Here is a 20,447-nt window from a genome sequence, read left to right as displayed (position 1 = left end):
TAACTCTTTCAAAACTCGAAACTCGTCCGGAAATCTGCTACTCTGCCCCTCTACCACCTGTTACTCAATCACTGGCTCGATCTCACTGCTGAATCACCTACTACGGGAAAATCGAATTGCCTTTATCACTGAGTATCTGCACTATGTATATCTATTTACCCATCGACCTCTTCTTATAATCTCCAGTTGTGACTTCAACAACCAAGATTAAAACTTAATTGATGTATGAGATCATCTCTAAGTCAATCTTTCTAGAGAATTTTCACCTTTCTCAATTAATTACTATTAATTAATGGATTTCCCTAAGTTAGACTTAGGAATTTTTTAATTATCGATCAATAAATTTAATTAAGTTATCTCTAGGTGGAATTTCCAGAAACAATTTTTGGGTTTTGGAGAACTCATGTGTTTTAGCCTCTCCACAAAGTTTGAGACTAGAACACCATCTCGTGCTACAAAAACTAACACTCCCTCTCAACGAGGAAGGTGTTTTATAGCGTTGCACAGCTACAAAACCCCATCCTCCATAAACATTATTGATGTCTGACAATTGTAGTTCCCTGCCACTGTCCATCAACCACTACGCTAACTCTGATTCATCTGCTACTGACTAGAGCTAAACCATGTTGCATCTGTGTTGTTGCTGCCACTGCATTGTACAACATGTATTGTTGCCAACTCTACATCTGCACTGCAACCCAACTAACACTCTCACTGTTGTTATTGTTGCTGCAACTACTGCAACTGAGAAGCATCCAAAATACTTAATCAACTATGACCGCATGCTACAGCGGTCTCATGAGTCTCTAACTGCTACTAGCCTTTGCACTGTCTACTAGGAAACCAATGTTGTTGATTTTGCACTGTGCCTCTTGCACTACGATCAACATTGCTCTGTGCTCCTCATATCCAATTCAAAATTCAGCAGGCTTAACAGTTTTCAGGATTTTAGGATCAATGGGATTGTGGCATTTCATTAGATTATATCATGTATGAGGTTATGTGATTAGCATTTAATCAAGAGCACCAAGCCCTATATGTACCCTAGTGTTGGTGGTGTTGATTGTTGAACTTTGTCATGCTCTTATTAAAAATGTACCATTCACTCAAGTCAAAATCATTGATCAGGCATGTTAAGTTTGTTCTACCATATTTTAAGGCTTGGATTAGGCAGCTTGATCAAAATTGGGCAATGTTGACTAATATCCCTAGAGATTTGAGGTAGAGGCAAACGCTAGACAAGAGGAGAAGAATTTTTATTCTAGATGGTTGATGCTCAAGTAAATAATCATTAGTGTACTATGGATTCAATTTCTATCTTGATTTGTGTACAATATGCATGCTATAATATATTCGACAACTAATTTGGCATTCAAGATGTTTTTTCAATATAAATGCAATCATATATATATATATATATATATATATATATATTAGATGCTTCTAGGACACTTCACTTCCAAGGATTTTTGGAAAAATGGCGCTTCTCTTCCAAAAAACACACCCGCTTTGTCCCCACTTCGTGCAACTTTGATGTGGAATACAAAGTTGGAGCAGAACGGCACCTCCCTAGAAATTCACAATAAAATCAGATCTAATCTATGCCAAATAAGATCTAAATTCTAAGATCATGGAGAAGAAAAGAGAACCAATAAGGCAGACACATGCAAGTTGACAGTATACCAAAGACCAAAAACACAAAATCTCCAGTTACCAAAAACACAAATTCTCCTAACATCTGAATCCATAGGCAAGAAGCTGGTGATAAATGACTGGTTGGGGGATCTGGAAGAACAGGAAGATCTGGTCTGAGAAACATTGCATAGCCTTGTCAATCCCCTCAAACACCTAACCACTAATGTACAGATTAATTGATTTTAAACTGATTGTAGTTTAACTTTATTACATTCTAAATTAACTTTGTAAAATGCCACTGAGATTAATTTCCTACGTTAAGATATAGTTCTAAATATGACCATTATAAGGTATCTATCCTAAAACAGCAACTGTGAATTGCAAACAAAGAATTCCTTTTCCCAAATGTACTTAGGACCATTCATTCAAAGAAGCTCAAGGCCTAAGCTTGAAAGGAAATTCCCAAAGCATGAACTGAAATATACACACACTAGCTTGACCAATTGCAAGATTTTGAGCTTACCTTTGAAAAGTATCCCACAACATGGCATCCACGATCATCGCATTCACAAAGAACGTAAAAAAGGAACAAATCAACATCATAATAAAGTGTCTTGTGATCGAGGAATAACTTTGCCAGATAGCAGAGGTTCTGCCCATATATCTTATTCTTCTTTCCATCAACCTATCAATAAAAACAGCTTGTCAAGCTCACTATGCGAAACAAAATAAGAACTGATAACTGTTCCACAAGTATTACTAGAAAATTAAGCTGTGTCCCAAGTCATAAGAAGACAATTGGTTTTGACTAAAGTCTATGCATCAAATGAAGAAAGAATATAAACTGAAGCTTTGCTGCATTTTGCATAAATAGCTTGGAACTAATAAAGATTAACTTGAATACAAGATTTGAATTGAAGGAACATGAATACACGCCTCAAACATGGAGAGGGTTCCATTGCGATATATCTCATCTCCAGGTGGATGCTTCAGATCGCACTTCCTCTACACAACATGGAAAAGAATTATCAATGTAATAAGGTTTGAAAAGTCGATCAAAATACCAAGAATAAAATATGTAGAAATTATATCTGAAACAAAAAGAAACTAAAGGTAGAAAGGCAATACATAAAAATAATGAATTATCTTGAGAAAAAGTGCACCAAAAATAGATTTTCATTTATATTATTGATGTTGGAAGGTCAGAAGTTTTCCAATCAATGGTTAAAAAACAGAGCTATTTAAATCTTGTAGATTCAATCAAATCTCTTTCAAAACATCAAGAACATTACATTGTTCAATTTCCTTCACCTTGTCTCTTTAGATGGGAGCATTGCAAGATCACCATATCTTCGTTCCTTTCAATTTCTCTCTTCTCTCACACCTTTGGAGGTTTAACACACAAAATATTGACACATTTGACTAAGTGAATCCAAACCATCATTACTATGCAGTGATGCACATCCTACACTTTTATGTCTGGGAAGGGTTCCAAACACCTAGATTCAATATGGCCTACTTCAAAATGCTATCTGAACATGCAGCATTTTAGGAAGCAAAGCAGTTTCAGCCTGCTCTCCACAAACATTCAGCTTGGGATATGCTTAGAAGCACCTCCTTACAGATTTCAGAGGTTTAAGGCTAGTAAGCTACATATTCATTCTATCATAAATGAAAATATGTTGATTGTTATTCCTTGCAACTTCAACTGATGATTCTTTTGGTTTGATGAGCTGTTTTTAGACCCCCAACTTGACAAAGTTACAAAAATTTCTGGAAACTGCATGCTTTTGTTTTATATGGCCTGTTACCCCTCTATCAGTGGGGGTACATACATTTTTTCAAGCAGATCATTCACCACAATTGTAAGCCCAACATCATAAGTCAAAGCCTTGTAAAAAACCATGTGAAGCCATGTATTAGGCATCCCAGACCTTGTAAAAAACCTGGTGTCTTGTCTTTTGAGTCTGTATTCATTATGATTGGTTGTGCCATGCCTCATCCCTTGAGAGCTTCATCTTGGCAATCTTGTTCCTAACCAAATTGGAGGACGCTGGGAGATTTCGTGGGACAGATTGGAGCTGAGGGTTGTGGGATTGTACATCCGGGGTTTTTTTAGCCGAAGTATTTGTCTCCGACTGAGAGGTACTACAGCCGAGAGCATTCTCTGTTGGGTGAGAAATTTCTGGCACCCAGATTGTATTCTGAAACTGCTTAATAATTAAAACCCTCAGATAGCTACAGCGGAAATTAATCCAAAAATAACAGTGTCACTTGTGTGCTTGTTTTTTCCTTCAATTGATGATCTGTATGTGTTGAGCATGTACTTGTGCTTATTTTCAGTATTTACATGGTAAATAACTTGTTAATTAACAAAACGAGTAGGAAGAAATAAATCAGAAAGTACATGAAGGATTTCTAACAGATACACTTAGAAATTCCAACACGGTATCAAAGCGTGGTTGCAAATCACAGGAAAACTGAGGGCATCAGCGGAGCAGAGCAGTAGTAGCAGAAACAACTGTCCCGAGTGACAGAAGTTGTTCCTAGTGGAAAAGCAGTAAGGAAGGGGTGACGAAGTGCCTGCGAAGTTGAGCCGAGAGAAGGATTAGCGCACTAGCAGAAAGGAGCAAACCTGACCTATATAATGCCCGGTCATCCTTCTCAATCAGGAAGGATTGACAACCATGGCCAAGAGGTGCGGATTTTGCTAGTGCCAAGATTGTGCAGAGTCTAAAGGCTCTAACCTTCGATTTCATGGGGCATAGGACGTTGTGGATAAGTTGCGGAGTGAAGCTAGTGGGGTACTGTGGTCAGAATAGTACCTAACAGGGCAAGACCAAGGAGAAGGGAGTTGCTACCGAGGTATTCTAGCCAAGAAATCCGGATCAGTGGTGCAAGGGCATCTCGACAATGGAAGAGGGGTTTCCAGGAGGGAAATCGAGGCTCAGAGGGGGTCACACCGAGAACTTCTAGGAGGGAAGTAGAGAGACTCGAAAGAGTTGAAAGAGGAGCAGCGAGATGGCAGTGAACAGGGTAAGAGATCAGGACAGACTGGATAGAGCCTCAAACTTTGTAGTCTGGAAGGCCAGGATCTTGTTCGTTCCAGACAAGTATCGTCTCAAGGACTTCACCTTGAAAACAATAGCGATCCCAGTTGACCCATCTGAGAACGATAAGTACGAGGAGGCAATGGCGAGGGCCAAGAGCTTCATCCTTGACAGGGTCAAGGACCATGTAGTGCCACATATTGTCGAAAAGGACACGGCAAATGCGATGTGCAACGCCCAGACAAGATTGTATCAACATACTTCCGTACAGAGGAAGATGCTAATAGAAAATTAGTTGCAGTCATATCAGATGCAGAAAGGAGAACAGATCGACACCTTCCTCAGTCAATTGAAGGAGATCCGGGATTAGCTGACTTCCATAGGGGCCATGCCGGATATGGAATTAATGGTGAGGACTACATTGAATGCAGTCTCAGAGGACTGGGAGGTATTTGTCCAGAGCATACTGGGCAGATCGACCCTTCCAAATTGGGAGGAACTGTGGGTGGCTCTTCGTCAGGAAGAGATCAGAAGGCTAACCAAGGCAGGAAGCAGCGGCAAGGGGGTCAGAATCAAGAAGGAGGAAGAGGAGGATGTTGCCCTAGCATCTGAGGGAAAGCAGGAGAAACGAAAGAAGAAGGACCTCTCCAAGGTCAAATGATTCCACTGTTGGGAACTGGGTCATTATTGTAAGCCAGTGTCTGAGCAAGAAGAGCAAGGGAGAGGATTCTGAGACCAAGGCTATGCCAGCAAGGGCGGAGAAAGAAGTGGAGACAAATGATGACTGTGCCATGAGTGCTCATGCACCTCGTGAGAGGAAGTGGGGAGACATCGAGTTGTAGTCAGACAGACTAGAGGCGATGAGGGGCAAGATCCTCGAGTTACCCAACCTCTTGGATTATACCTTGTTACGAGAGCACCGAAGAGGAGTAGTAGAACTGATGGAGATGTCAAAGTTGGGAGATCAGTTACTTACTTCTCAGTAAATGAGTTGCAGTGCAGCAGTTAGCAATGGTAGTGCTATGGGCAGCACGATGCAGCATGATGAGAGGGATTACAATATAGATGTAGCAATGCCAATGGCAGGGCCATGGGCAGCAGCACGGATGCAAAGAGGGAGTTGTTGTACAGATGCAGTAGTGGCAGTGGCAGGGCCATGGGTAGCAGTACATGATGCAGCAATGCAGAGGATGTTCGGCAACAAGCCTAGCATCAGCACAAGGACTGATGCCGAATGATCAGGGTGATGCTTAGTGAGGAGTATTGCTAGAGCACAGTCCTCGCTAAGAGGGAGTGTTGATTTGGGTAACAATGGATGTGCTCCAGCCACGAAAATTGGTGGAGAGGCTAAAGCACATGAGATCTCCAATACCCAGAAATGGTTTGGGCAGAATCTAACCAGTTTGGGAGATATTAAAAAATTAATATTTTTAATGGATTCCCTAAGTCTAAACTTAGGAAAAATCAAATATTAACGTGAATTAATATAAAACTGAGTTAGAATGGTCCAAAAGTCATGGATCAAGCCAGATCTAATCTTAGCCATTAATTAGGGACTTAATCTCTGTCATTGAATTGTCAACAAGAAAAGTATAAGAGGAGGCTTGAGGGTCACTTGGAGAACACACCGAGTTGATCAAGAATTCGATTTTCTAGGGCAGGGCTTGCTGAGGAAATCGAAGCACTGATCAGAGTTGCAGCCGAGGGGCAGTGAATACAGAAGCAAAGAGGCAGAGAGGGTACCAAGAGCATCAGCCAGATGTCAGGAGAGGGTTGATGCAAAACCAACGAGAGGTCACGCAAAGGCAGCCAGGAGCTGCGCAGTGTCAGAGAGAGCCAGCGTGGGTGACGCAGGCGCTTCAAAGGCTGACACAAAGCCTCTAGAGGTTGACGCAGGGCTAGTTGGGGTGATGTTGGGCTGACGCTGGGCCAGAGAGGCTGACACAGACCCTAGAGGCTAAAGGTGGGAGATTTCGTGGGATAGCTTGGCGCTGAGAGTTGTGGGATTGTTGTTAAAATTGGCAACTAGGGCCAAACTCCATGTGGGTCAGCTTATTTGTGGCAGCTGATATTTTTATTGGATCCCTCTCGTTGAGAGGTGTAGGATTGATCTAAATATCATCCGATTCCAATAAGTATTTAGGGAGATATGAATTTATTTTGATTATGGAATTATTATCAAGCTGACCAGCAATTTGAGTAGGCTTAGAAGCCCAATAGACGTGTCTATTCATCATCTACATTTCAGTATAAATAGAAGAGGATTTGAAGTCATTTGGCAACTCTCTTCAAGTGATCTCCTCTCCACGTCTTGGGTTTTTGGAGAAGGAGAGAACTTAAGAATACGTTGGCCTAGAAGGAGCCCTAGTTGCAAAATGATGCCCTAAACTATAGCCACATGATGCCCTAACAGCAGCAAGCCGCAGGCTTATGAGGAAATCTTATATGCTGTCCAATAGCACTTAAACGCAGTCAAAAGATGGAATCTCTATACGATTGTTCAAGGAAACCTATACGTTGTTCACGGTGAATCTCCATATGTTGATACGTTGTAAACCCTATACACTATACGCTGTTCATTAAAGACATTTATACGCAGGGCTCCATACACGTTGTTCATAAAAGACTCATACACAGGGTATGGTGCAGACCTGGCACGCAGAATCGTTGACACTCTCGATGTATGCGGATCTGGCAGCATAGATCATATACGGAACCCGCAGTTTGAAACGCAGTTATATATGGAACGTTGTTAGCCTCAGCCAAGGTATGAAGCCCGCAGTTTGGATTATATATGGAACGCAGATCATGCCATAACCTTGGATCCGTTGTCATATGGAATCATTACACGCAGTTCATGGACAATCAACGTGATGCCTGGAACAGCGGTAGTCATAAAGTTATTAACACTCATTCAATGTTGTTCATGTTATACACGCTGTATATGTACGCTATTCATGTTATATATTTACACGCTATTCATATGACGTATATATACGTTGTTCATGTTATGCACAGAGATATTCATACGCAGTCATAACTGAAGTCAAGGTATGTTGTCGTTGTCAATTCCTGTCGCTGCAGTCATGTATTGAGCCAAGACATGAAAACCGCAGTCAAGCATTGGAAGAAGCCGCAGTCATAATTGTTGTAGCCACAGATCATATATGAAGCTCCGGATACCTGTGTATGATAATTCAGTAAGTCTACATGATATGATAAACCCTAGGCATACTTGCAACAGTCTTGATGTATGATCACAACTGCTCAGTTTCGGTTGGATGAAGAAGATCTCGGCATATAGATCTCGGTGACATACATCTTGTACAACTGTGACGTGAAGTATTAAATATGCACTCACGATGACAAGGATCATAAGCAATGATGGTTACAGTCTCAACATAATGAGAATGATAAGGATGATCAGTCTCAAATCATGATGAGCATGGGCAGCATGATGATGAATGAGATCATGAGCATGAGCAGCTTGATGATGAATAAAATCATGGAAGATGCAGCATGATGAGCAGCATAAATATGATGAACGAGAGGCAGCACTACGATAGGTGAAGACGTCACCTTGGAGAATCAGTTGAAGCAGAATGTCTTCAACTGATCTCATCATTATAGGAAATGATCTATGCTCAGATCTAGATAAGTCAAAGTGTTGACTTCTGTTGTAAATGTATTACCTCTCTCACTTTCTCTACTGAACTTTGAAGAACATAAAAGAAGAATTGATCAAGGGTTTCCCCACATTGTGGGGTTTGTCCCTGGCTAGCGCCACATCTTGTGTCCTTTTGTCTTGGCTTGTCTTCTGCGATTTATATTTATATTCTATCTACAGTTTACTTTAATGTTGATGTGATTGCTAACTGTGAAAATTTAAATAAATTGCTCTAGCATAGAACATACCTAAAATTAACATGGGATCAAAGCTGAGGTGAAGACAATGCCCAAGCAAGAGTGAAAGAGAAATCACCAAAGAAAATAGGGACAAGACAAAAGAATCAATGGGTTCCACATCTCTCTTCTAAGTTCACAAAGGGTGAAGTCGAACCAGAACATATTATCACAATGGCGTAGCGGAAGTTTCTGATGGCCCATCTAAAGATCACTTCATTGGGAAGTTCGGATCTAAGGGTGGAAGGAAAGGTGGATGCCTTGGTTGCAATAAGTTCGGCCATTATGCGAAGGAGTGTCCGAAGGTAATGCAAGTCATCAAGGAAATGGTTGACTCTTCAAAGAAAGAAAGGAACCCCGAATCACTTTTATGTACCTGATCGCAAGAAGAACCTGGTGTCCATCTCAGAAATGGAAGTCAAAGGTTTCAGGGTGGCACTCATCAATGGAAAGGTACGTGTTTGGAAATAGAATTTTCAAAGATGTTTTTGAGTTCAGTGTTGCATCAAATTGCAGGAAGTCCACTGGGGACCATGTCCATTGTCACGTAGCACCGAAGGTCTATGAGTCAAATGGTGACAGGGATGCCTGAATTCAGAAGGAGCATGAAAGTACATGTCTGAGATGTACCAAAGGAAAACCTTACAAGGGGACCATTCCCCTCATGTAGCGGGTCCACAGTTCTGGAACAACCCAAGGGGTCTGAGATTGATAATCAGAAATCTTGCATATGCAGGTGGAAGAAAGCCCTCTATGGCTTGAAGCAAAACACCCCGGGCATAGTACGAGAGGATCGATAGCTGTCTGATAAAGTTGAGATTCACTAGGAGTGAAACGGATCCAAACCATCCAAAGGTTGTGGATGATAGACCTCTCATATACCAGCACCTTATGAGGACGACCTACTTCTAACAGGTGCAGACCTTCTCATTTGCAGAAGTAAGAGGGAGTTGGATTCCAGATGTGGAATGGTGCATTGCAAGCCTGTGACTACCTCGAGGATCTTAGTTTTTAGAAGTTATATGGCAGTGATGTCGGACCAGATTTGGGAAATGCCTCTGAATCTCATAAAATCATTCGCGTTGATGTTCTTGGTGAACTTCCGTTCGAACATATGTTTTGCAGTTAGCATGGTGAGCTCATATTTGGTTCAACCTCACTGGATTGGTGCCAAGAATCTTCTGAGATGTCTTCGGGACACAATCTCTCATGGATTGAGATACACTGCCTGAAATATGAAACTACATGATTATTCGAATGCTGATTGGGCAGGCAATGTGGAGGATCACTAGAGCACTTATTAGTGTTGTTTCTCTTTGGATTCTGCTTCGATATCATGGATGAGCAGGAAGCAGAAGTCGGTTGTTATAAGCACCACTGAGACCGGATACATATCTACGAGTATGATCTCGTATGAAGCTGCTTGGTTGGGGAAGCTCTTCAAGTGAGCTGTTTGTACCACTATGATTCTCTGTGACAACCAAAGGTGGGATTTGATTATTGAGGAATCCTGTATTCGACGATTGCTCCAGCAGACAGACATCAGATACTGCCTTATCTGGGATATGGTAAGTCGATGAGCAAGGAGGCTCCATCGCACTGAGATGATGTACAGGTCGCTACACTTTGTCAGAGCCCCGGGGAGAGATCAAATTTGTGATTTTCACGAACAACTTGGAGTCGTCGAGAGACCCTTGTACAAGGGTCCTGCATGTTGCATACATTGAACTCTGGGAGCTCTGGGGACTTGCGGTTCTTACTGGAACAACATACGACCACAAGGTGACTCACCCTCCCCTGGTGGTGCACACTGGAACAAGATGATTCACTCTCTTGTGGGACAAGATGATTCGCTCTCCGGTGTAGCAAGATGATTAGTTCTCCTATGAGGTCTAGATGATGTGTTCTCCATGACGATTATGTAGCAAGATGATTAGCTCTCCTGTGAGGCCTGGATGATGTGTTCTCCATGGCGATTGTGTAGCAGGATAATTAGTTCTCCTGTGAGGACAGGATTGATTAAGTTCTCGTGTCAAGGCATCCTACCCATGTAGTCTGGGACTCATGGGAAGTACCTCTCATCTGATCAATAAGCAGGGAAATGAGGATAGGGACCATAGTAGTACCGATGGTTGCATCGTTGTATCTACCGTACTCCCTATGCTAAGATGACCTTCATTGATCTGGGATCAATGATACTGGTCTAGGACCAGTGGTAGGAGTTGTACCTACTATGACGCTAACTTCGGGTCGGTTGAGATTGGTCTGGGATCAGTGGTACATACTCTGAGACTAACTTAGGGTCAATGGAACACTGGTTTGGGACCAGTAAGAGTGGTACATGCTATGACACTGACTTCGGGTCAACTGAGACTGGTCTGGGACTAGTGGTACACTCTATGAGACCGATGATACTGGTCTGGGACCAATAGTAGGAGTGGTAACCACTATGACGGTGACTTTGGGTCGGCTGAGACTAGTCTGGGACCAGTGGTACGCACTCTAACACTGACTTCGGGTCAGTGGAGAATGGTATGAGACATTCTCGATCAATTCTTCTTCTTCATAGTTCAGCAGAGCTAAGTTGAGCAGAGCAGACCCAGCAGAGCCGAGCAGAGCAGAGCAGAGCCAGCAGAGCTGAACAGAGCTGAGCAGAGCAGAGCAGAGCAAAGCAGAGCCAGCAAAGTTGAGCAAAGTTGGGTAAAGCAATGCAAGGCACTAATGGCAGAGACAGTACAGTCGGACATATGGATCAGAGGATGGAGTTCTCCCTAGTTGAGAGGGAGTGTTAAAATTGGCAACTAGAGCCAAACTCCATGCGGGTCGGCTTATTTGTGGCAGCTGATATTTTTATTGGATCCCTCTCATCGAGAGGTGTAGGATTGATCTAAAGATCATCCGATTCCGTTAAGTATTTATGGAGATACGAATTTATTTTGATTATGGAATTATTATCAAGCCGACCAGCAATTTTAGTAGGCTCAGAAGCCCAATAGACGTGTCTATTCATCATCTACATTTCAGTATAAATAGAAGAGGATTTGAAGTCATTTGGCAACTCTCTTCAAGTGATCTCCTCTCCACGTCTTGGGTTTTTGGAGAAGGAGAGAACTTAAGAATACGTTGGCCTAGAAGGAGCCCTAGGTGCAAAATGATGCCCTAAACTACAGCCACGTGATGCCCTAACAGCAGCAAGCTGCATGCTTATGAGGAAATCTTATACTTTGTCCAATAGCACTTAAACGCAGTCAAAAGATGGAATCTCTATACGATTGTTCAAGGAAACCTATACGCTGTTCACAGTGAATCTCCATACGCTGATACGTTGTAAACCCTATACACTATACGCTGTTCATTGAAGACATTTATACGCAGTGCTCCATACACGCTGTTCATAAAAGACTCATACGCAAGATATGGTGCAGACATGGCACGCAAAATCATTGACACTCTCGATGTATGCGGATCTGGCAACATAGATCATATACGGAACCCGCAGTTTGAAACACAGTTATATATGGAACATTGTTAGCCGCAGCCAAGGTATGAAGCCCGTAGTTTGGATTATATATGGAACGCAGATCATGCCATAACCTTGGATCCGTTGTCATATGGAATCATTACACGCAATTCATGGACAGTCAACGTGATGCCTGGAACAGTCGCAATCATAAAGTTATTAACACGCATTCAATGTTGTTCACGTTATACACGTTGTATATATACGTTGTTCATGTTATATATTTACACGCTATTCATATGACATATATAAACATTGTTCATGTTATGCACAGAGATATTCATATGCAGTCATAACTGAAGTCAAGGTATGTTGTCGTTGTCAATTCCTGTAGCCGCAATCATGTATTGAACCAAGACATGAAAACCACAGTCAAGCATTGGAAGAAGCCGCAGTCATAATTGTTGTAGCCACAGATCATATATGAAGCTCCGCATACCTATGTATGATAATTCAGTAAGTCTACATGATATGATAAACCCTAGGCATACTTGCAGCAGTCTTGATGTATGATCACAACTGCTCGGTTTCGGTTGGATGAAGAAGATCTCGGCATATAGATCTCGGTGACATACATCTTGTACAGTTGTGACGTGAAGTATTAAATATGCACTCACAATGACAAGGATCATAAGCAATGATGGTTACAGTCTCAACATAATGAGAATGATAAGGATGATCAGTCTCAGATCATGATGAGCATGGGCAGCATGATGATGAATGAGATCATGAGCATGAGCAGCTTGATGATGAATAAGACCATGGAAGATGCAGCATGATGAGCAGCATAAAGATGATGAACGAGAGGCAGCACTATGATAGGTGAAGCCGTCACCTTGGAGAATCAGTTGAAGTAGAATGTCTTCAACTGATCTCATCGTTATAGGAAATGATCTATGCTCAAATCTAGATAAGTCAAAGTGTTGACTTTTGTTGTAAATGTACTATCTCTCTCACTTTCTCTGTTGAACTTTGAAGAACATAAAAGAAGAATTGATCAAGGGTTTCCCCACATTGTGGGGTTTGTCCCTGGCTAGCGCCACATCTTGTGTCCTCTTGTCTTGGTTTTTCTTCTGCGATTTATATTTATGTTCTATCTGCAGTTTACTTTAATGCTGATGCGATTGCTAACTATGAGAAGTTAAATAAATTTCTCTAGCATAGAACATACCTAAAATTAACAATTGTACATCGGGGGTTTTTTTAGCTTGAGTATCTATCTCCGACTGAGAGGTACTACTACCGAGAGCATTCTCTGTTGGGTGAGCCATTTCTGGCACCTAGATTGTATTCTGAAACTGCTTAGTAATAAAACCCTCAAATAGTTACATCAGTTTTCCCACATTGGGTTTTCTGGGGACATGAGTCCAAAAATAACGATGTCACTTGTGTGCTTGCTTTATCCTTCAGTTGATGATCTATATGTGTTGAGCATGTACTTGTGTTTATTTTCAGTATTTACATGGTAAATAACTAGTTAATTAATAGAACGAGTAGGAAGAAATAAATCAGAAAGTACATGAAGGATTTCTAACAGATAGACTTAGAAATTCTAACATGAATGTGGATGGTACCTCTTGCAACTAGAGTACACTTGATCTTGCATCTGAATTTGGAAGTCCATCCCCTCCTCCCTGTAGCTGGAGAAGTAGTCTCTAACCCCGATCATATGCATTGATGCTCCACTGTGTATGTACCAGACACCTGCAGACATGCAGCTAGAGAGGCAAGCTATGAGAGTGAATTCATCTTCCATGCTAGAAGACCAATCCTCAATGTCCGTAGAAGCTGCTGTCTACCTCCCCTTCTTGTCCTTCTTCCAGTTAGTGTTAGTTTTTGTAGCATTGGATGGTGTTCTAGTCTCAAACTTTGTAGAGAGGCTAAAACACATGAGTTCTTCAAAACCTAGAAATCATTTCTAGAAATTCCACCTAGAGATAACTCAATTAAAATAATTGATCGAAAATTAAAAAATGCCTACATCTAACTCAGGGAAATCGATTAATTAATATGAATTAATTAAGAAAGGTGAGAATTCTCTCTAAACTCACATGGATCGACTTAGAGATGATCTCAGCCATCGATTAAGATTTAATATTGGTCATTGAAGTCTCAACCGGAGATTTTAAGAGGTCGATAGGGTAGATGGAAAACACCCCAGTACAAATACTCAGTGATCTAGGCAGTCCAATTTTCCAGTAGCGGGTGATTCAACAGTGATATCGAGCCAATAATCGAGTCGTAGGTGGCACAGGGGCAGAGTAGTAGATTTTCGGAGGAATTTCCAGTTCCAAAAGAGATAGGAGTGGAGGCCGTATTATTTCTCCAAGAGGCTGCACAGGGGTTACACAAAGCCTCAAGAACGTAGTTCAATTAGGCTTAGCAATAGGTTGATCCAAATGTTGAGTGTCGGGAATTTCTTCCAGAGGGCCAGCAAATTTATCTCAGTGGCAGAGGCAGACAAATCCAGGCACACAGAGGCAATTCTAGGCAATATGAAATTCAACCTGCGCAGAGGTTGACGCAGAGCAAAGTTGGAGTTGATTGTGGGGTCATATCAGGCTGAGATTGCTTGTGGAGGAGGGTAAATTCCCTCAAATATTTTTGCCAGTATTTCTCTCAGATTGGATTGCAAGATAACGCATCCAAGTTATCGTACTCTGAGTTTTTGTTGTTGCATAATAATAAAACCCTCATCTGTTGCACCGGTTTTCCCACATTGGGTTTTTCTAGGGACAATTGTCCAAAAATAACGGCATCAATTTGTGTGTGTGATTGCTCTATATTTTCTCAATTCCACATATTTTATTTTCGTAAATGTAATTTTTATTTGTGAAGCAATTGCAGTGTGAATTATTCGTTGTTTGTCGTAGCAAATAAACTGCTTAATAATTAACCAATTAGAATAATAATTTCCAGTTATTGCATTTCAAGGAATTTTCACACGTTATCAGAGCGATTTTGATCGGATCAGTGGCTCAAAGACGAAGAGGGAGAAATTTGTTGTTCAGAGGGAGCATCAACACAATTTCTCCACGGTTTGTGAAGGGCCTAGCCAAGCAGTGCGAGTAGCAGAGCAGAAGTTTGATTTCCAACTAGTGGCAGGAAAAGTTCTAATTGCTTAGAGCAGAGCTCCAACAAGCAGAGGTAGAACCAGAAAGTAATTCCGGAAAGCAGCGCAGCAGAATCGTAGAGCAGATTCGAGCAAAAGAGGAAGAGAAATTGCACACATAGAGGGAGGTTTCTAGTTTCATAAATCCAAAATTTTCAGTTGCAATAGGAAGTAGCAGCAGGCAGATTTTCTCATCCATGAAGGAGTGTGAATAGCAGTTCTAGTAGCCGAGCAGGTGAAAGAGGGAGATTTCCATCATAGGTCAAGTTCTTGCAGTGATGGCTTCAGCAAGACTCCGAGATTAGGGAAGATTAGAGGGTGCATTAAACTATTGTGTCTAGAAGGCCAGGATGGCATTCCCGCTAGACGAGTATCATCTAAAGATGTACGCAGAACAAGTTGTAGCCGTACCTACAGATGCATACCAATTAGCGAATTACAACAAGGCAAAACGGTTGATTCCCAATGGAATTCGAGATCATAAAGTCTCACACATTGCGGCCAAGAATACAACCAAAAAAATGTGGGATGTTATTGCCACACTATATCAAAATCCTTCCGAGCAGCGAAAGATGGTCTTGAAGGAAAAGTTGAGGAATGTTCGAATGCAGAAGGGTGACGACATCAACCCCTATCTCACTAGAATTCAAGATATCTTAGATGAGCTTGCAACTGTAGGAGAGTTGCCTCCACCTACAAAACTTGTGCGTTTGGCCCTCAACAATGTCACCGAGGAGTGGGAGACCTTCATCCATGGCATACTAGGATGAGATCAGCTGCCTGGGTGGGACCAGATATTGGCAGATCTCACACAAAAGGAGATGAGGCAAGCTATAGTAAAGAGCTCCATCAGCAGCAGTAGCAGCAAAGGAGCGAAGGGTGTGAAGGAGGAAGAAAATGTGGCTCTTGCATCAAAAGGGAAACCAAAAGGTCCCAGTCAAGGATAAGGCTCATAGGGAGAGAAGAAAAAGAAGAAGGATTTGTCCAAGATCAAGTGCTTTAGGTGTGGCGAGTTTGGCCACTACAGTACCTAGTGTCCTCAGAGGAAGGACAAGAAGAAGCAGGATCAGGTGGCAACATCCGCAGAGATTGATAATCTTTCCTCTAGGCTAGAGGAAGATTTCGCTATGTATGCAGTTATGCCTCCAGGAGAGAGGTGGGGCGATGTAGAGCTCTAGTCCCAAAGTTGAAGAGATCCAGGCAGGCTCTAGTGTAGATGCGACAAGGAGATCAACTCTAGATTGTTGCAAAAGGACCATATCTTCACTATAGGGGCCCACAATATTTAGTATCAGGAGAATCAGTGTCAGTTGGTGCAGTCAGTTCCAGAGTGACAGTTGCAGAATAGTTGCAGTCAGATGTTGAGAGGCACAGTGCAGTGTTGATAACAGTGCAAGAGGCACAGTGCAGAGTCAACAACAACGCAGATTTCCCAATGGGCAATGCAAAGGCTAGTAGTAGTCAGAGACCCAGGACTCCAAGAGACAATTACAGCATAGAGACTCAGTTGTTCAATTTTTTTGGATACTTCTCAGTTGTAGTAGTGGCAGCAACAGCAACAACAGTGAGAGGAAGTGTTAGTTGGGTTGCATTGCAGATGTAGAATTCGCAATAGTACAAGTTGTGCAGTGCATTGTCAGCAACAGAACAGATGTAGCATGGTTCAACTACAGCCAGTAGCAAATGAATCAGAGTTAGCAAAGTGGTTGATGGACAGTGGCAGGCAGCTGTAGTTGTCAGACATCAGCAATGTGTATGGCAGGATGATGCAAAGACAGGGTGTTGAAGTAGTGCAACACTAGAACACCTTTCTTGATAAGAGAGAGTGTTAGTTTTTGTAGCATCAAATGGTGTTCTAATCTCAAACTTTGTGGAGAGGATAAAACACGAGTTCTTCAAAACCCAAAAATCATTTCTGGAATTTCTACCTAGAGACAGCTCAATTAAATTAATTGATGATAATTAAAAAATGCCTAAAGGGAAATCAATTAATTAATAGGAATTAATTGAGAAAGGGGAGAATTCTCCAGAAACTCACACGGATCAACTTAGAGATGATCTTAGCCAACGATTAAGACTTAATCTTGGTCGTTGAAGTCTCAACATGAGATTATAAGAGGAGGTCGATGGGGTAGATGGAGAACACACCAATGCAAATACTCAGCGCTCTAGGCAGTTCGATTTTCCAATAGCAAGTGATTTAGCAGTGAAATCAAGTTTTTGATCAAGTAGCAGGTGGCAAAGGGGCAAAGTAGCAGATTTCCGGAGGAGTTTCCAGTTCAAGAAGAGTCAAGAGAGGAGGTCGTATTATTTCTCCAAGAGAGGTTGCGCAAGGGTTGCGCAAAGCCTCAAGAAGGCAGTTCGATTTAGCCAAGCAGTAGGTCGATTCAGTTGCTAAGTGTCAGGAATTTCTTCCAAAGGGCCAGCGAATTTATCATAGAGGCAAAGGCAGTCAAATCCGAGCACACAGAGGCAATTCTAAGCAGTGTGAAATTCAGTCTGTGTAGGGGTTGATGCAGAGCAGAGTTGGAGTTGATTGTCGGGTTAGATCAGCCCAAGATTGCTTGTGGAGGAGCGTAAATTCCCTCAAATATTTTTGCCAGTATTTCTCTTAGATTGGATTGTTAGATTAAGCATCCAAATTATTGTACTCTGAATTTTTGCTGCTACATAATAATAAACCCCTCATCTACTGCACTGGTTTTCCCGCATTGGGTTTTCCAAGAATAATTGTCCAAAAATAATGGTGTCAATTTGTGTGTGTGGTTGCTGTATATTTTCTCAGTTTTGCATATTTTATTTCTGCAACGTAATTTTTATTTGTGAAGAAATTGCAGTGTAAATTGTTCATTGTTTGTCATAGCAAATAAATTGCTTAATAATTAACCAATTAGAAGAATAATTTCCAGTTGTTGCATTTCAAGGAATTTTCATAGTTAGGACCTTGGCTGCCATAGTGACCATGTTGACGACAACCAAAACATTTTACCTTTGACAGGTCCTTCTTCTCCCATTTCGAGCCTTGTCCCTTATTGGGCCCCTTCTTCGCTCTACCTTTTCCTTTTAGACAAACATTCTCTTGTTCCTCCTTCACCTTCAGTGCCTTGCCACTGTTGTTGGTGCCATTGACTAAGATGAGCCTCAGCTCCTCCTGAGTGAAATCACTCAATAGGTGATCCCAATCTGGAAGCTTGTCTCGGCTAGAAATTACTTGGACGAACATATGCCATTCCTTGGTGAACCTGTTGAGTGCTATATGCACTAGCTCATCATCACTCAGTTTTTGTCCAACTACAGCGAGTTCATCTTTGACAAACTTAATTATGGTGAGATAGGAAGTTACATCTTCACCATTATGCATCTTGATGGTTCTCAGCCTCTCTTTGAGGATCATTTCCCTGTTCTCAGAAGGATCCTAGTATAGTTTAATGATGGCATCCCACATTTCCTTCGTTGTATTCTTCTCTACGATATGCGGAACAATATGATCTCCAACTCCATCAAGAATCATCCTCTTGGCTTTAGCATTGTCCCTCTTGTAGTCATGTAACAAGATGGGATTTGCTGGTACAACAATAATTATTCTAGCAAATCTTTATTTTTGAAGAAACTGCAGTGTAAATTGTTCATTGTTTGTCGTAGCAAATAAACTGCTTAATAATTATAACCAGTTAGAAGAATAATTTCCAGTTGTTGCATTTCAAGGAATTTTCATAGTTAGGACATTGGCTGACATAGTGACCATGTTGACGGCAATCAAAACATTTTACCTTTGACAGGTCCTTCTTCTCCCATTTCAAGCCTTGTCCCTTATTGGGACCCTTCTTCGCTCTAACTTTTCCTTCTAGACAAACATTCTCTTGTTCCTCCTTCACCTTCAATGCCTTTCCACTGTTGTTGGTGCCATTGACTAAGATAAGCCTCAGCTCCTCCTGAGTGAAATCACTCAATAGGCGATCCCAATCTAGAAGCTTGTCTCGCCCAGAAATTACTTGGACGAACATATGCCATTCCTTGTTGAACCTATTGAGTGCTATATGCACTAGCTCATCATCACTCAGTTTTTGTCCAACTATAGCAAGTTCATCTCTGACAAACTTAATTATGGTGAGATAGGAAGTTACATCTTCACCATTATGCATCTTGATGGTTCTCAACCTCTCTTTGAGGATCATTTTCCTGTTCTAAGAAGGATCCTGGTATAGTTTAATGATGGCATCCTACATTTCCTTCATTGTATTCTTCTACGATATGCAGAACAATATGATCTCCAACTCCATCAAGAATCATCCTCTTGGCTTTAGCATTGTCCCTCCTGTAGTCATGTAACAAGATGGGATTTGCTGGTACAACAATAATTATTCTAGCAAACTCCTTCAAACCATGATTGTCCAATAAGAACAGCATCATGGCCCTCCAAATTCCAAAGTTTGACGCTCCAACCAATCTATCCTGATGTCTCAAGTTTGTAGTGGCCATCTCTGGAAAATGTGCAAACTTAAATAAACTAGAGAAATCTAAAGAAATGATCTGGGTGAAAACCCTTGTGTGCTTCTCTTCCTGTGCCCTATGCTAATTTACCATTGAAACCTTCTGCACCTAAATTAGCTCTGATACCATGTGAAATTTCCACGATTACAACAACTAGATATAAATCTTCTAACTTTATATAGTTTATTTGTCTTCAGAAAATTACGGCAAATAACAATTAATTCACTATTGCAACTTCACAAAAATAAACACTAGAACTGAGAAAATAATGCACACAAAAATTATAGACGCCAAGATTTTTGGACAATAGTCCCTAGAACAACCCCAATGTGGGACTATTATCATTAATGTCAAAGCAAAAACGAGTGTGAGTACATGATGTAGAGTGAGTGCAGATATCGTCATTGATGTCAGGGTTTGGAGGTCATTGATGTGATGGGGTCCACAGGATGATGCAGCTTAACCAAGTCGTAATGAAACCCTAAATAACCCTAGCTCTAGGGTTTTGTTCCTTGGACGACAGACATACTTGGAACTTTATGAGGATTTTGATGAGGAAGATCGTTGAATTTGGCTTGGAGACTCTATCCCTCACATTCTCCTTGTCATGGCATTTTTGTTGATATGTGGAGCGTTTCATGGGCCCTCACGGTTTGTCAGATATGCCCAGTCAAAGTCAAAGCCCTAATTTGTAGTCCAAAACCCCAAAGGTTGTTGAATTGGCATTATACAGTTG

The 20,447-nt window shown here is 41.4% G+C and overlaps 1 protein-coding gene across 1 annotated transcript in view; it reads right to left on the bottom strand.

Moving 5' to 3' along the window:
* LOC149158245 (histone acetyltransferase of the MYST family 1-like) overlaps positions 1 to 20,447 on the bottom strand; it is a 312,036-nt gene that overhangs the window by 137,881 nt on the left and 153,708 nt on the right. Inside the window, exons 5-6 of the mRNA XM_089436162.1 lie at positions 2,572 to 2,640; positions 2,159 to 2,320 (exon numbers count right to left, since the gene is read on the bottom strand). Of these exons, the coding sequence (XP_089292288.1) occupies positions 2,159 to 2,320; positions 2,572 to 2,640 (231 nt within the window). The remainder of the gene's footprint in view (positions 1 to 2,158; positions 2,321 to 2,571; positions 2,641 to 20,447) is intronic.

Source organism: Pinus tabuliformis, chromosome 5_2, assembly GCF_031772625.1.
Source record: "Pinus tabuliformis cultivar Carrire ecotype Pingquan chromosome 5_2, CPIR1, whole genome shotgun sequence".
Classification (NCBI taxonomy): Eukaryota; Viridiplantae; Streptophyta; class Pinopsida; order Pinales; family Pinaceae; genus Pinus; species Pinus tabuliformis.
Note: the sequence above shows the minus strand (reverse complement) of the source record. Positions and strands in the feature narration are given on the sequence as shown.